We start from the raw sequence: 17,684 nt of genomic DNA on the forward strand, positions 1-17,684 counted from the left end.
AGGCCTCCTTCCAGTGCAGACTCCCACCAGCTGTGATGGCAGTTATATCTAGGGAGTGGGTTGGGGGATAGGTTGGTGGTGAGGACTTTTTATTTATATACTTCTGCAGTGTTTCCTTTTCAATAAGCAAGCATCTATATATATAAAAGCCTAAGCGACCAGCCGGGCCGACCGGCCAACCCACCAACCAGCCTACCGGCCAGTAGCTATGACACACACTGACCACCAGGGGGCAGACGCTCAACGCAGGTGCTGCTGAGCTGCAGTCACTTGGCAATGGCAGTTCTCCAGTGATGCGCCAGGAACCAGAGAGGAGGGAGCCCGATTCCGGAGTGCATCACCCAAGAGCTGCCCTCTCACAACCCGGGACCCCTCGTGGGATGTCGGAAAGCTGGTTTCGGCCCGATCCCTGCAGGCCTGGCCAAAGGACCCCCACCGGTGCACTAATCGGTGCGCCAGGCCTCTAGTTTTTGTTATAAAAGTACAAATCTAGAGGAATTGATAAAATAACCCTGGTGCTAGGCACTGTGCTAAGAATATAATTTATTTCTTCCAGATTTGGATATCTCTTAGAGCTTTCCGTCCAACCATACATGTTTTTTTTTTGAAACAAAAAGCATCCTTTAAACTTACAGGACAGAACCCTGGCTAAGAGGTCCCAGGATTGCCATTACCTTATTATGTCACCTGGACCCCAGGTAAGATATCTGCCCACATGCTCTCGATAACCAGGGGGAACGGGCTCTGCATCAGACTGTGCAGTCCTGGAATAAGAGGGCTTTGTGGATCTTTTTTAGTGGCCAGATTTCTCATCTCCCACCTGTTACTAAACGGTGGCTTCTTGGGTCTTTAAAGAGAGCAGCTCAACAAGAGAAAGCAGGTCTGTGTCTCACGTTCCGGTTCTATTTCCAGCTGGCTGTGGGCCTTGGCAGCCCTCAGGGTAGCCACACCCGAGAGCGATCCCGGAGGGCTTGCCCAGTGATCCAACCACGTGGGCTGGGGCACTGTTCCTTAAAGGTCCTGGCCAGCTCTGCTACCACGGAGCTACAGCTCTCGGAGACAAGCAAGGGTTTCTTTCTGCAGGAAAAAGAGGGAGGTTTGAAAAAAGACCAGCCACAATGACGGACAGAAGCCCCTTCGAAACGGACATGCTCACCCTCACCCGCTATGTGATGGAAAAGGGGCGGCAGGCGAAGGGGACAGGGGAGCTCACGCAGCTGCTGAACTCCATGCTGACGGCCATCAAGGCCATCTCCTCGGCCGTGCGCAAGGCCGGCCTGGCCAACCTGTGAGTCCGGGAGCCGGTGCGGGTGCGCAGAGCCGCGGACCTGGGGACAGGGCCCAGGTGGGGGTGTGGGCAAGCTGCAGGCACTGGCAGGAATTCTGGCCAAAGCGCTTTGCCTCTGTGCCCTGCATGGAAGTTGCCTTAAAGTTTCTGTGCCCTTTGATAAAGGGGACTTTGACTTTTTTCAAGAAGGGAACGAAATACTTGGAGACATGCTATGGAGAAAAAATACATAAGTATATAATTTTTCCAGTTGCCATTACAATGATAGCAAGCCCAGTGACTTGTTACGTTAAAACATGTTGAATTATTGTGACTTTTGTATTTGCATTCTCACTGGCACAAAGAACCAGCCAGGATCCCATGCCCTTTGCAGATGGGAACATTTTATTGTCATGACCTTGGCCAGTTCATCAGGAGCTAGGAATCATTATCGTTTACAAAATAACTTCTCAGGGCCCCAGCCTACATCTCCTTTCTTACACCGAAAGGAGCCTTTGTCTTTAAAACCACCTTTTAATGTTCAGCATTCTACATGTTGTTCTCTTTGGTGCTTTATTCAAGCACAGAATGAGGCCAAGTTCAGGCCATGAGCACTGACCAACACAGCCAAGTGTCCAGTGTAAGTCTGCAATAAAAAGAAGCAGCCTTCTTTGGACTTCCCTTTTCATTGCAGTCATTCCAGTGAAGTCCTTCCAGAAGTTGAAGGGGCCTATTATTTATTACTAGAGGCTCAGTGCATGAAAATTCGTGCAAGAGTAGGCCTTCCTTCCCCCGGCTGCCGGCACCAGCTTCTCTCTGGCACCAGGGGCCCGGGCTTTCCTCCTCCTGTTGCCAGCAGGCACGGGGGACCCAGGCTGGCTTCTCTCTAGCCCCGGCTTTGTCAGGAAGGATGTCTGGAATGACGTCCGGAAGACGTTGGGTCTAATTAGCATATTACCCTTTTATTATTATAGACTTGAGGCCTGGTGCATGATATTCATGCACTTGGTGAGTGAGGGGTCCCTCAGCCCGGCCTGTACCCTTTCCCAGTCCAGGAGCCCTCAGGGGATGTCCAACTGATGGGAAGTGGGCTTAAGCTGCAGTCTGGCCTCCTTCTGCAGGAGGTGACCAGCGGGCCGATCTGTGGACAGCGAGTGCATCAGTCGGACATCCTTAGAGCTGCCATGGAGGCGGGAGAGGCTCCCGCCACTGCCACTGCGCTCACCAGCTGTGAGCCCGGCTTCTGGCTGAGCAGCACTCCCCCTGTGGGAGTGCACTGACCATCAGGGGGCAGCTCCTGTGTTGAGCATCTGCCCCCTGGTGGTCAGTGTGCATCATAACAACTGGTTGTTCGCCATTCGGTTAAATTGTGTATTACCCATTTATTATATAGGATTATTATTACTTTAAATTGAAGAAATAACAAAGTCCCATATTTAAAATGTTATTATTAACAATTTATTTTGTTTTAAAGGGACATCTGTAATACTTTCAACAATACCAATAAACTAAATGAGAAAAATAAAATAGCCCTGGCTGGTATTCTCAGTGGTGAGAGTGTCAGCCTACAGACTGAAGGGTCGGGTCGGGGGTTTGATTCTGGCCAAGGGCACGTACCTCAGTTGCAGGTTCAATCCCTAGCCCCAGTCAGGGAGCATGTGGGAGGCAACCATTCAATGTGTCTCTCTCACATCGATGTTTCTCTCTCTGTCACTCCCCCTCCTTTCCACTCTCTCTAAAAAGCAATGGGGGAAAAATATCCTTGGGTGAGGATTAACAAAACAAGACAAAAACCCCACACCAGCCTGGCGCCTGGCCAGGTGGCTCAGTTGGTTGGAGCATCATCCTGTGCACCAAAGCGTGGCAGGTTGGACCCCCAGTAAGGGCACATACCCATTAATAATACAAATAACTAATATTTATTAATTCTTATTTATTAATTATTTACTATCTGTCAAGAACTGTACTTGTCATTTCACATATTTAGTCAATCTTCACATTGGATCTTTGAGGAAGATACTTATAATCTTACTAGAGGCCCGGTGCACAAAATTCATGCACTTGGTGAGTGAGGGGTCCCTCAGCCCGGCCTGTACCCTTTCCCAGTCCAGGAGCCCTCAGGGGTGATTCTGGCCAAGGGCACGTACCTCAGTTGCAGGTTCAATCCCTAGCCCCAGTCAGGGAGCATGTGGGAGGCAACCATTCAATGTGTCTCTCTCACATCGATGTTTCTCTCTCTGTCACTCCCCCTCCTTTCCACTCTCTCTAAAAAGCAATGGGGGAAAAATATCCTTGGGTGAGGATTAACAAAACAAGACAGAAAACAAAAAACAAAACAATGAGTGCTTTTAACACAAAAGCGTGATAGCATTATATGACAGGATGTAATTACCACAAGATAATTACACAATTACTGACACACCGTTTTGTGACCCATTAATGGGATCCAGGTAAAGATGCCTATGGCCAGCTTTTCCCACCCTGCATTGCTGTCATTTGGAGATAACGCTAAGCTCTACACTCCAGGACCTTCAGGAATGTGAGTGCAGCCATTTGCCCTGGCCTGCGCCTGCCAGGGGATGGGGCCTGCTGAGTGACACTAGGCAGCGACGTGCCTCTCCCTGTATGTGAGCCCTGCTTTGCTTGGTGCCCTCTCCTGCTGGCATCTAAGTGTTATTCACCCAAGTCCACTGGGCTCCTGCTCTGGCAGGACGTGCGTGGGCAGCGGCTGCTGTGGTGGGGTCAGATCGGTCAGCTGCAGAACTGACTCTCTGGCCGTTGAATGTCCAGATGAAATGGATTCGGGAATTGGATAATTAGGGTGCTCATCTGACCTGGCTTTTCCTTCCATGACATCGTGGGCACCCATCCATTCTCACCAGGACCTAAGTCTTCCCATCTGTAAAACGGAGAGGATAGTGATAGCCCCTAGCTTGTAGGGTTGTTGTAAGGGTAAGTCCATGCGATGATGATTTCGACAGTGCCAGCCCTCCATGCTCAGTAAATGCTCTTTATTACAACCGTTTGAAAGTCCAGACCTGGGGAAATTTGGCAACTGGTTGGTCGATGCTGCAGACAGACCACTAGGTGGCAGGCGCAGCCCGTGGAAACGACGTCAGGATCCACATTTGCTGGGCGCTGAGTTTTCCTTGGTCTGCGGGGAGGACAACACTTTCTGCCCATTCAGACAGCAGCCTTCCCCCCTCCTCTGCGAAAGCACCCACAGTGGCAGGGGAGCAGTCCAACTGGAAATTCCTTCTTTCTAGCAAGATGCTGAGATGATCTGAAGAGGCCCCTGGGATTGCTTCTCAGAGAGCGAACGGGGTGCACTCTGTCCCCGAGGAAGTCTGCTCAGGAGAGGGGTACTCCACCGGCTCCTGCCGCTCCCCCTTCAGGGGCCTCAAGCCCCTCCTTCGCGTCCTCTCTTTGGGAAGACATTTCTAGGCACAGGCTCTGTTCATACAACTTAAAAGCGGCCAGACATTCTCGGTTCCCTTCCTTTTTCTCCACTCCTTGCCGGGAAGAAGGGAAAGCTAGAAGGCCTCGCCTGAAAACCTCTCCATGGCTTTTCTTGTCGAGATGATGGGGCATCAGACTTACACATGGCCAGGAAGGTTTTAGTGCTAAGTCTAGTGCTAGCAGGGATTGTCCTGGGGGCGAAGCACCCCCCACCCAGGCTCTCACCGGAGGGCAATGAGTCCTCATTGTGCATGAGCCTCCCCCCTTCTGGAAGCAGGGGTGTGTGTGCAGGGCCCCCAGCGCCTGGGGGAGCAGGAGGGGCCTGTTGAGGGGTGGTAAGGGTGTGTTCTATGGGGTGTTGGGGAGGGGCGGGGGGGGGGGGCGGGGAGACTTGCAAGCACAGGGCAGAGATCTGTTTTTCATCTCTGCCCACCAGAGCCCCGGGGAACCCCCGCTCTCCATTCCCTGGCAGCATCTGCCTCAAGAATGCACAGTAAACTCCGATGCACAATAACCCAGCTTTGCTATGGCTGTCATTTGTTTATTTGCTTTTATTTTGAACCAGGCTATCGGTATGGGGGGCGGGGAGACTTGCAAGCACAGGGCAGAGATCTGTTTTTCATCTCTGCCCACCAGAGACCCGGGGAACCCCCGCTCTCCATTCCCTGGCAGCATCCGCCTCAAGAATCCACAGTAAACTCCGATGCACAATAACCCAGCTTTGCTATGGCTGTCATTTGTTTATTTGCTTTTATTTTGAACCAGGCTATCGGTATGGTTTTCCAAGGCAGCTGGCTCAGCACGTGACATCACAGCAGACATCGAATGATGGGGGAGGGCTGCGGGGGGAGGGGGACGCGATCGGTCAGGGAAGAGGGTGGGGAAGGACTTAAATCCAAGGTTCTTAACCCAGGCTACCTGTTAATCCACCTGGGGATTCCCTTCAACAAATAAATGGTGTTTAAAAGGGAGAGGAAGAGAGACTACTGTTCTGCATCCTTTAGTCCCCATTCAGTGAATAGGTATCGAGCATCTCCTATGACTCTGCATACTGAGGAAATAAACACAGAGTCTCAGCGGGCAGATAACCTAGTGCAGTGGTTGTCAACCTTCTGGCCCTTTAATACAGTTCCTCATGTTGTGACCCAACCATAAAATTATTTTCGTTGCTACTTCATAACTGTAATGTTGCTACTGTTATGAATCATAATGTAAATATCTGATATGCAGGATGGTCTTAGGCGACCCCTGTGAAAGGGTCGTTCTACCGCCAAAGGGGTCGCGACCCACAGGTTGAGAACCGCTGACCTAACGGGAAAGCCACTCCCATGAGTAGATGGTGATGTGGACGGGATGGCAGGGGTGTGCCTCGTGTGTGGTGGGAGCACGAAGGGGGACCCGGGAGCTTCTGGAGCAAGTCAGGAGGTCGGTAGGGAAACGCTGCCTGTGCTGGGAGTGCTCCTGTGGGGGCAGGGCCATGAGTGAAGGGAAAATGAGAGGAAAGCTTGCCGGGTGCTGGGGGCCACAGGACCTGGGCAGCTGTTGGAATGCAAAAGGTGTGAGGGAGGTGGTAGCCTTGTGGCTCTTGGAGGGCAGAGCATGGGGGCGGGGCAGCAAACCCAGGGTTTGGTCATAAGGCAGGTGTGTGTCCAGTGGGTCTGGATGCTGAGACTGGCCAAATGAGGGTGAGAGGCCAAAGGGACAATGTCAGAGTGGGAACAGGCATTGGTTGTAGGGCCTGATGGGTTCCCCTTCCATTGTGGGGACTGAAATATTAGAAGGATCCCTCCCATAAGGGTGGAAGGTCTGAGACCTTTGCATATTAATACTCTAAAACACAAAAACCCTACATAGAATGATATAATTGTGCTTTTCCTGATATTGTTTAAAAAGAGATAGTGAAAAACCATATTAAATTAGTTAAGTCTGTCTCCAAATTTCCTTCTTATTCAAGTAAAAGCATTCAATAGCAGGGTGATTTTTAATTCAGCCCAGCAGGCCACTATTTGAGGACATTGAATAACAAATACTGAAATTCTGGGGCTGGAAAGTCGTGGGTCTTCACTTTTTTGGATCATTAATTAGTCTGGCTTCAGAGCTCTAACTCAGCAGCGGGAGGCCGAGGCAGGGTTGTAAACTAGTAACACTGAGTTCTGGTTAGCATGTTGGGAGAACAGGGGACCGGACAATATACCCCGGGGGTGTACAGGAAGCAAGGCCGAGGATCCGTGCTGTGGGACAGGCCATACTCGGGCTGTGTTTATCATTTGGAGACCCCGGAGCCGTGAAGGGAAAGGTAGACATACTGTGCTGCGTTAGTATCTGGACTTGTTTGTTGGAGCTCAGGATCCTTCAGAGATGTCCATCAACTCTTTTTTTTTTTTTTTGTCTTCTTAGGTATGGGATTGCGGGAAGTGTGAACGTGACAGGGGACGAGGTGAAGAAACTGGATGTGTTGTCCAACTCCCTGGTGATCAACATGCTCCAGTCCTCCTACAGCACCTGTGTGCTGGTCTCAGAAGAGAATAAAGAGGCGATAATCACCCCCAAGGACAAGAGGGTGCGTGCGGAAGGGGGTGCAGTTCTGCTCATCACCACTAGGTGGTGAAGATTGTTGCCTTGCATTTCTTGTTTCTGGGATTGGCCTCTATTGCAGCGGTTCTCAACCTGTGGGTCGCGACCCCTTTGGGGGTGGAACTACCTTTTCACAGGGGTCGCCTAAGACCATCAGAAAACACATATATAATTACATATTGTTTTGTGATTAATCACTATGCTTTCATTATGTTCCATTTGTAACAGTGAAATTGGGGGTCACCACAAAATGAGGAACTGAATTAAAGGGTCGCGGTATTAGGAAGGTTGAGAACCATTGCTCTATTGCTTAGCTTACTTTGTTTTCTGTAAACTACTGCATACTTCTTTAGTTGGAAGTCTTATGCTGTCTTGCAAAAAAAAAACACACAACAAAATAACAACTCCATAGCAAGACAGCGACTCATTCAGAATATAAATCAGAGTGGTTTACTGAGCTGCCTCAAGGGGTGCGTGTCAGGGTCAAGCCCCAAAAGCCTAAATTCAGGATTGATTCTGAAGAACTGACACATAACCTTATCCAAATTCATAAGCGCTTTCATAGGAGAAAATCACATACAAGGGAAAGCAGCTATTCCCAGTGGCTGTGGGACTCATGCCTGAGCTGTTGGGTTTGTTGTCTCCAGAAGTTGATGAAAGAATTTACAGACAAGGGAGGGGTAAGCAAAGGAAAGCAAAGTTTATTACAGCAAAAGTAACAAAGCTGTCAGCACAGGAGAGGGATCCCGAAAAGGGCTCCTGCAGAAGCTCACTAGTCTGCAGGATTATATTTTCCTCTCTTGCCCTCTATTGGCTCTTTCAAAAAAACACCAGCCAATCTCTTTTGCCCTCATTTCCCACTCTTGGGTTCAGGGCGAAGGGCAGCTCTGCGGTTGACTGGTACATTCCACCTATCCTGCTCACATGGCCATCTGGCTCATTCCCTCCTTAACTACCATCTTCCCTCCCCACGGCCCTTCCCCTAAACTGCCTGATCCCATCTGGCTCCAAAGACACCCTCCCAGGACAGGGCCTCTTTCTCACGGGGGTTAATAGTAAAACCGTGTGGTGGGTAGTCACATGGACCACCAGAAAGAACAAGGCATTCCTAAGCTAACAGGCAACATCAGGCTGTTATCCACACTCTATACATCATAAACCTCCTTCCGGGGCCTGGCGTTTATCTGTGGGCGGCATTCGGGCTTTCTGGGTAGCCAGCCAAACCTGAGGCTACAGAGAGTTAAACTGTCACAGACGGCCCAGCATTTCCCAGACACCTTTACTGCTGGAGACTTACTGCATCTGTGCAGTGGGGTTCATGGATTTTCATTTAACGTACCCATCAGTGACTAGTACTGGCATTTTGGGGGGAATTGAAAATCATCGAGTTCAGTAAACAGTAGAGTTCCTGGGAAGAGCCTTACTGTACAGCTTCTTACTTTTTCCCTCCCCATTTTTATACCCCTCCGCCCCTCCCCCACTTCTTCAAGAGAGTTACGGTTTCAATAGGGGTTTCTTCATTCCTGACACACTGTCAGACTAATATAGAAATCGTAAAGATGGTGGCTCTCTTGCACTGATGTAATGGTCAACTTGGTTAGTGCAGGGCATGGCTTGGAGAGTCCATATTCACTCTGATTTCATGGACAGTTTACTAAAGAGAGAGGTTTGCTGGTGACCAAAAAATTCAACCATGTTCAGCTGTGGTACAGAAATACAGAATACAGTGGGGCCTTGACTTACGAGTGTCCCGACTAACGAGTTTTTCGAGATACGAGCCGTCTCTCATCTGATTTTTTTGCTTTGAGTTGCGAGCTAAAATTCGGGTTATGAGCCAGCTTCAGATACCTCACCGCTAGTTGGCGCAGGGAACCTCACAGTGAACGCCACAACATCAGCCCAGCATCACATGTCTCACTTGTTCACTGTTGATTTGATATACGAGTAATTTGAGTTACAGCTCCATCACGGAACGAATTAAACTCATAAGTCAAGGTCCCACTGTACATGCTGGGACTATTGGCCCTTGATTTATACGTTGGGTGTTAGGGACAAAGCGCCATTTCTTTATGATTAGCTGGTAGAACAGAAAAGGTAAAGCCAAATTTATTAAGCACCTACTGTATGCCAAGGACTATGAAAAACACTCAACTCTTCTTGTTATATAATTTAAGCTACTTCACACCTATTCTTTTCAACTTTCAATTTCCACTGATATGACACTCCATTCTCTCTCCAGTGTGATCTACTGTTTTCTTTCCCAGCTGGCCTGAATTACACATGTCTTCATGCTAATTCTTGAATACTCCATACCTCTTTCCATATAAGTTCCTTAAATACTTTCCAACATATGATAGATGCCCAACAAATATTGATTGAAAGCATGAATGAATGAATGAATGAATGAATGGGATAAGCCGGATTATTCTCAGGGAGAATGGGAAATTTCCAAGTTTATGAATTACACCACTTTTTTGTGCCCTTTCCCTCTGTTGAGAAGGGGAGAAAAGGAAATAAAGCTCAACTTAAGGTAGGGCATTACCCATTGGAAAGTCATGGAAACATAATTTTAGTGGCAGTAGAAATGATTCCCATTTTACTTCAAGGTTTTTTTTAAAGGAATGTGTATTATTTTAATTTTTACTTTTATTTATTGATTTTAGAGAAAGAGAAAAAGAGAGAGTAAAGCGGAGTGGGAAGAGAGAGCAACATCAATTTGTTGTCCCACTTAGTTGTGCATTCATTGGTTCTTGTATGTGCCCGGACCAGGGATCAAACCCACAACCTTGGCGTATCAGGATGAAACTATAACCAACTGAGCTACCCAGCCAGGGCTCAAGTTTTGTGGGATTTTTTTACTCCTCCCCTGAGGATATTTCCTCCATTGATTTTTAGACAGAGTGGAAGGGAGGGAGAAGAAGGGTATAGAGAGAGAGAGAAAAAAAAAGAAACATCCACGTGAGAGAGACACATCAATTAGTTGCCTTCCCGCATGTGCCTTCCCGACAGGGCTGGAGATTGAACTTGCATCTGAGATATGTGCCATTGACCAGAATCGAACTCTCATCCCTTCAGTCCACTGAGCAAACCGGCCAGGGCAAGGCTCACATTTTATTACCGTGTTTAGTTAGCCAGGAGGCCCCAGTCCTCATCTCTCAGGCTTGCACAGGCCTTGCACAGAGGGGGGCTGTAAGAGGTACCTGGTGACTTCTCCTCGTGCAATGCAGGCTGGAGCCGCGTGTGAGAGCGGTGTGGGTGGGCGTGAGGAGCGTGGCATCACAGACACCCCGCTGTTGTCTTCTGGCCTTCAGGACAGCAGGCGCTGGATGCAGAGGAGTGTTTTTATTCCTCTGAGGTATCTATGCATAGCAACTATCTTAATGAGACCCACAGGGCCTGGGCATTGCTCTGAGACTTTCTGATTTTTTATTTTTGTCAAAAATGAAGAAAAAAAAACTGGGGACAGAGTCAGAAAGCATTATCAATAAATCTATAACAAAAAAGAAAAAAGAAAAGAAAATCTCTAACTGTCCCTACTGTGGATGTGGGTGGAGTGAGTCCAAGTTTATCTTCAGCTTACCCACCTCTTCCCTGCAAGATGCCCACTTCAGACCTTCCTCTCCCAGCCTCAGCAGCTCCAAGTCGCGGGGCCCAGGTAGGAGAGGCCAGAGGAGGCAGGGGAAAGCTTTTTGGAGGTGGAGGGCCCTCCATTGCTCTGTGTGGCCTTACCAACTCTGTGGTGGGAGGTAGGCGCGGAGCTGCACAGTTCACGTACGCTGGTACACTCTGCTTCCGTAAGTAATTGCATTTTTTGATAAGAATATCCCTTTGCTCACAATCACTCTCTGGTGCTGTTAGTATGTTATCTGCCCCGCACAGCCATGCACATAGACTGTGTTGACCGGAGTGGCTCTTCCCTCTGTACATCTAGGGGAAGTATGTGGTCTGCTTTGACCCCCTGGATGGATCTTCCAACATCGACTGTCTGGCCTCCATTGGCACCATATTTGCCATCTACAGGAAGGTGAGTAGCCGTCTGACCTTTCATGCCTCTTTGCTCTGGTGGTTTCCGGAAGGTGCCTGGCCTGGGAGCCACGAGTCTGGAGGTCTAATCTCTGTCCTCCCACTGAGCAGAGAGGCGGGTAGGCAGGTCATGAAGCCCGCTCCGCCCCAGGCGCCGCTGGAGGAACCGGAGCGACCATTCCCCTCTCCTGGGCACTGCATTCTGGACGGCAAAGGGAGGGGACAGACGGGCCTTGTTTAAAAACCTGAAGGAGACACAGACATCAGACACCAAGTGGGCTCCAGGCGGCACGTTTCTCCATTCCTTCTCTGTTGCTGCCATGACAACTTAGAGCTTAAAAGGATGCCCCCTGGCGATCTCCTGGTTCCGTGGGTCGGAAGCCTGGCAGGTGTGGCTGGTTCTCTGCTCAGAGTCTCCAAGGGCAAACCCGGTGCCAGCTAGCCTGGCCTCGGATCGTGGGGTGGGGCTGTGGGGGCAGCATCCTGCCAGGCTCAGTGGCCTTGTGGGGGGTCCTTGCTTCCTGGCTGGCCTGTCCTGGGGGTCATTTTCAGTTTCTGGAGGCTTCCGGCATTGCCTGGCTTGTGACGCCTATGTCGGTCAAGCCAGCGAAGGCAGGACAAGCCTTTCTCACGCCTCTGGGCTCTCTGACACCTTCACTTTGCCCCATTGCCCTGCCTCCCGCCACAGAAATGGCTTTGCTTTCAACAGTTCATCTGATCAGATTTGGGTTCACCGGAGAGTCCCGGGTAAGCTGCTGTTCAAATAGGTAGAACTCCGATGACATCTGCAAGGTCCCTTTTGCCATGTAACACAAAATAGTCCCGGGTTCTGGGAGGTAGGGTATCTTTGGGGCCGTTCCATCAGCTTCACACTCCTAACATTCGTGAGATCCCCTGGGTTAGTCTGTGACCATCAGAAACTTCATGACAACCACATAGTCCACACTCCTCCTCAACTTGAGAGTCAGGATGGCTCTGGGTCAGAAGGAAGCCAGTGGCACCTGAGGGTCTCAAGGTTGTTCAGTTGGATAACTTGCCCTGGGACTGGTTTTTGAGGCCCATTTCTCTGGCTGCACGGTACACACAGGGGAGGATTGGGTAAGCCTCGTGCCAGCCAAGGTGCTGTTGGCACACATGGATGATGCTCGGCTCACGGTTGTCCCAAAAAAGGGGCAAAAATTTGATTTTCAGGGCAAAAGCTTACCAGAAAACTAACCTTGGCAGAATATATGAATTAGCCTAACCTTTCTCTATGAGAAGAAAAGCAAGGCGCAGACCAGTGGCCTACGCCTCCTGCCTCGGAGAACAGAGTGGGAGCCAAGCCTGCATGGGCTAGAGGACACCTCCACGGGGGTCAGTGTGTCTCCTTTTGTATTGCAGAGAGACAGGGAGACTTTCATGAGGGAGGAGAGGAGGACTCAAGACACTTCTCTGGTATCTGAGAAAGTTAAAGACTAAGATGCTGTTTCGAGTTTACACAGAAATGAGTTAGGTGAGTGAAGGAGCTTCATTTTCCCCCTTGAGGTACAGCTTACAATAAAAATAGAGACCTCTGGTGTGCTATTTATGAGATTCTGAAAAAGAGCATGAGTCAGCCTCAGCCCCGGGGGAGGCACACATACTTCTGTCACTTTTTAAAAAACTGGTGAACAAATTGAAGTACAGAGGTGGTAAGTAACTCCATTAACATCACCAGTCAGGACGGGGATTCAAATAGGCATCCTACCTTCACCATCGCAGTTCTTAATAGCTCCTCCCCCAGTGTCACTGGAATATAATCGACATGTAACGTTGTATTAGTTTTAGGTGTATAACACAATGATTTGGAATATGTATATATTGTGAAATGATCAAGACGATAACATCTTGCTCTTATTTAACATCTATCACCTTACATAATTGCAATGTTTTTTCTTGTGATGAGAATTTTATGGCGTACTCTCTCAGCAACTTTCAGATGTATAATACAACATTATTAGCTGTGGTTACCATGCTGTCTACTACATTCTGAGAACTTATTTATCTTATTACTGGAAGCTTATACCTTTTGACCACTTTCACCCATTTCTCCCCAGTTCCCCACCCCTTGTCCCTGGCAACCACCAATCTATTCTCTGTTTCCATGAGTTTGTTTTTTATAGAGTTCACATATAAGTAATATGGGTGTATTCTGACTTTTTCACTTAGCACAATGCCCTCAAGTTCCATCCATGTTGCCAGCCTCAGACAGGATTTTCTTCTTTCCTTTTTTTGTGGCCAAATAACATTCCATTATATAAATATAAACATATATTTTTTTCTTTGTCAATTCATCCATTGATGAACACGTAAGCATTTTCATGTATTGGCTTTTGTGAATAATGCTGCAATGAACATGGAGATGCAGATATATCTTTCAGATAGTGATTTAATTTCCTTTAGACATATAACCAAAGTGGAATTGCTAGATCATATGATAATTCTATTTTTCATTTTGAAGAACCTCCATACTGCACCAACTTACATTCCCATCAGCAGTGCACAAGGATTTTCTTTTCTCCACATCCTCACCAATACTTATCTCTTATCTTTTGTTCATATCCATTCTAACAGGTATGAGGTGATATTTTATTGTGATTTTGATTTGTATGTCCCTAATAATTGATGATGCTGACCATCTTTTCATGAACCTGTTAGTCCTTTGTATATCTTCTTTGGAAAATGTCTAGCAATTCCTCTGCCCATTTTTTAATCATATAATTTGTGGTTTTTGCTATTGATTTATGAGTTCTTTTTATATTTGAAGAACATTGGACATCAAGGCCATGGGAAATCAATGAAGTGTTTTAAAGAGAGAAGTGACATGGATAGGAGTGGGGCAAGGATGGAGTGGGAGGACCAGGCAGGGGGTGATGGTCACTCAGACCAAGGGGCAGTGGTGAGGATAGGCAGGGACCTGTGAAGAGTGGGTTGTAGAACTGACTGGACTTGGTGAAAGGAAGGGAAGGGTGATTTCCAGGGTTCTACTGGTCAGATGACGGTGCTGTTTGCTCAGATGGGGAGCAATGGAAAAAGAGTGGGAATTTGGGGGATGAGACAGGGCAGATGAACTCCACATTTGACATGCTGAGCTTGAGACGTCTGTGGATAAGACCTGAGCAAGAATGTCTGGTGGGCAGGTGCCTCCAGGAGTTGGGCATCAGGACAGATGAAGACGGAGGTCTGGGAGGCGCAGACACCTGTGTAGGGCTTGGAACTTTGGTTGTGAGTGAGGTGGCCGAGGAGTGTGTAGACCAGGGGTGGGCAAACTTTTTGACTTGAGGGCCACAATGGGTTCTTAAACTGGACCGGAGGGCCGGAACAAAAGCATGGATGGAGGGTTTGTGTGAACTAATATAAATTCAAAGTAAACATCATTACATAAAAGGGTACCGTCTTTTTGTTGTTGTTTTATTCATTTCAAACGGGCCAGATCCGGCCTGCGGGCCATAGTTTGCCCACGGCTGGTGTAGACGGAGAAGAGAAGAGAGCTTTATTAGTTTTATTAGTCAGGACTCTGGTGTAAATGGTAGGGATGAGTCAGGAAGCCCCAAGACAGAAATATGGCCAGCCTCAGACAGGGCCTGGGCCACAGATGGGTCAAAGCCTCTCATCTTATCTTCCCGTGGCCATTTTACTCTTTCCTCTCTCTGCGGACCTGTTTTTTTCTGATTCTCTGGCCCATGACAGAAGAAAGACGTTCATCTCAATGCTCCTAAGTTGCCATCAAAGAGAATGTTCTAGCCCCAGATACATATTTCTGGAGCAGAAACTCTGATTGGGCCAGTTTGGAACAGGAATCCATCCCAGACCCCATTAAACTTGTGGGAAGGGTTTGAGACTCATAGCACAAATACAGCAGCTGAGAGTCCCCATTCTGGATAGGGTGGTGATTTAGAGGTCCATTTTGCACTGGGTAGACACTGGGGAGGAACCAGAAGGAACACCAACATTTAAGAAGAGGAGTGGGGAAAAGCAAATGAGAAGACACATCTAGAGAGTTAGCAAGAAAGCCAGACAAGAGGGAAGTGGACAGAAGCTCTGGAGAGACACCTCTCAAGCAGGAGGCAGCAGCCAACGGATCCAACACTGCCTAGAGGTCAGGTAAGAGGAAGCCTGGAAAACATGCATCAGATTTAGTAGGGAGGGGCGGCCTGCTGTGGGGACAGGAGAAGGAAGGTAGTGTAGACAGGCACCCTGGTCTCCAGGATGTAGATGAAGACAGAGGCAGGGCAATCACTGGAGGGAAGCCTTGTGATCTAGAAAGCATTTCTTGTTATTTTTCTCAAGGCCAGGGCGTCTACAAGTCATTAAAGGCCAGTGGAGCTGGCTGGGGAGGAGGGATTTTCTTCAAGCCACAGTGCAAGTTTCCAAGGACTGAGGAGAGAGTGTGACGCCCTGCGGAGGCCGCAGGCTCACGGCTCAGAGAAAGGAAAACCTCCTCTCTGGGAGAACTCTGGTTTCATATGAAGAAAATGTGATCCCTCTGATGGATGAGCAAAGGTATTTCACAAGCTCCAGTGGGGATCTAAAGATTTTAAATTAAAAAACCTAATACCGCCTTTGCCGTCTACGTCTCTGAGGAGACCACGCTCCGGAGCCGTGGTTCTGAAACTTCTGTGGAACTACCTGGAGGGCTGACGCTGAGGGCCCAGCATTTCTGACTCTGGAGGCCGGGGGCCCAGCCCAAGAATATGCCCGTCCCACGAGACCCCGGGTGACGCTGCCGCTGCCGTCCACTGCGCTGGGGCCTGCTTCCCAGCATCCGTGTGTGGCCTGGGACTCTGTACATAAAGCCAAACCATCAAGCACATACACACAAGTCAAGTGAAAGCATAATTGTTTGTAAAAAAATGTGTTAGAAAGAATGTAAGATTGTAAAAGTAAGGGAAAATATTAAAAGGAATGTGCCATTTTTAATTAAATTAAGTTGTAGCCCTAGAAAAATATTAAAGGGAAAGTGACATTTTAAAGAAACCTTAAAGAAGATGAGATTGCTTTTAAAATAAAGTTGTTAGGCTGTTACTCGCGGAGGACAAACTGGCCCCATATTTTGTTAGTTGATCAGAATGACGCTGGCTTAGCTACGGGAGACGTGGGTCCAGCCCCAGCCTTATGGCTCACTGGTTTCAAGATGTTATGTGAGTACCTTTCTGACTTCCGACCCTTCTCTTTCAAACGAGGGTTGTAGAGCCTCTCCATTGTTTCACAAAAACATACTGTGAACGCATTTTGAAAGACACAGAGTTTCCTGTCAATATAGCTTTTTATTTTACTCTTAGAAGTCACTCCTCGGGAGAGTTAAGAAGCTCACACCTTGGCCAAGGCTCTCTCCAGAGACAATGCCCTGTTCCTTCCTCTCTTCTCCAGACCTCGGAGGAGGAGCCTTCAGAAAAGGATGCCCTGCAGCCGGGCCGCCACATCGTGGCCGCGGGCTATGCCCTCTACGGCAGTGCCACCCTGGTGGCTCTTTCCACTGGGCAAGGAGTGGACCTCTTCATGCTTGACCCAGTAAGTACCAATATGGCAGCATCAGCACGAGGGACCCCATGGGGCTCTGTACTTCCATTCTAGTCCACTGGCATAATTTCCTGGTCATTCTTAAATAATTTCTTTTTTAAAAAATTATGTATGTATGTATGTATGTATGTATTGACTAGAGGCCTGGTGCATGAAATTCATGCGGGGGGGGGGTGGGGGAGGGTCTCTCAGCCCAGCCTGCACCCTCTCTCAGTCCCAGACATCCCCCTTGCAGTCCAGGACCCCTCAGGGGATGTAGCAGTGCGCCAAGTGGCAGGCGGCCAGGGAGGAGCCCGAATCGGGGCTGAACACTGCTCATGCTCATCCCGGCCCGCTGTGCCTGCTGCTGCCACTCATCGCTCGGTAGTGCTGCCGTGGAGTCAGGAGAGGCTCCTGCTGTGACAGCTGTGCTCACTAGCCATGAGTCCAGCTTCTGGCTGAGCAGCACTCCCCTTGTGGGAGCACACTGACCACCAGGGCGCAGCTCCTGCATTGAGCATTTGCCCCCTGCCGCATCATAGCAACTGGTCGTTCTGGTCGTTCTGCAGTAACAGTTGCTTAGGCTTTTATTATATAGATTTATTTGTTTGTTTGTTTGAGAGAGAGATTTGTTGTTCCACTTATTTATGCATTCATTGGTATGTGCCCTGACTGGGGATGGAACCCACAACCTTAGGGTATTGGGATGACTCTCTAACCAACCGAGCCACCCAGTCAGGGCCCTGGTCATTATTATTAGTACTTGCTTCTGGAGCCAGAGTCTAGTTTGGGGCGCCAACAGTGTCATCAAAAAACTTTAAGGACCTTTGTCCAAGTGAGGGAA

General features: G+C 48.7%; 1 protein-coding gene across 1 annotated transcript in view; it reads left to right on the forward strand.

The window, feature by feature from the left end:
- The first annotated feature begins 1,016 nt into the window (after positions 1-1,016).
- Positions 1,017-17,684, forward strand: part of LOC102772908 (fructose-1,6-bisphosphatase isozyme 2) — a 23,189-nt gene continuing 6,521 nt past the window's right edge. Inside the window, exons 1-4 of the mRNA XM_006753680.2 lie at positions 1,017-1,288; positions 7,124-7,286; positions 11,232-11,324; positions 16,712-16,852. Of these exons, the coding sequence (XP_006753743.1) occupies positions 1,119-1,288; positions 7,124-7,286; positions 11,232-11,324; positions 16,712-16,852 (567 nt within the window). The 5' untranslated portion in view covers positions 1,017-1,118. The remainder of the gene's footprint in view (positions 1,289-7,123; positions 7,287-11,231; positions 11,325-16,711; positions 16,853-17,684) is intronic.

The sequence above is a fragment of the Myotis davidii genome, unplaced genomic scaffold (genome assembly GCF_000327345.1).
Source record: "Myotis davidii unplaced genomic scaffold, ASM32734v1 scaffold190, whole genome shotgun sequence".
In the NCBI taxonomy this organism is placed as follows: domain Eukaryota; kingdom Metazoa; phylum Chordata; class Mammalia; order Chiroptera; family Vespertilionidae; genus Myotis; species Myotis davidii.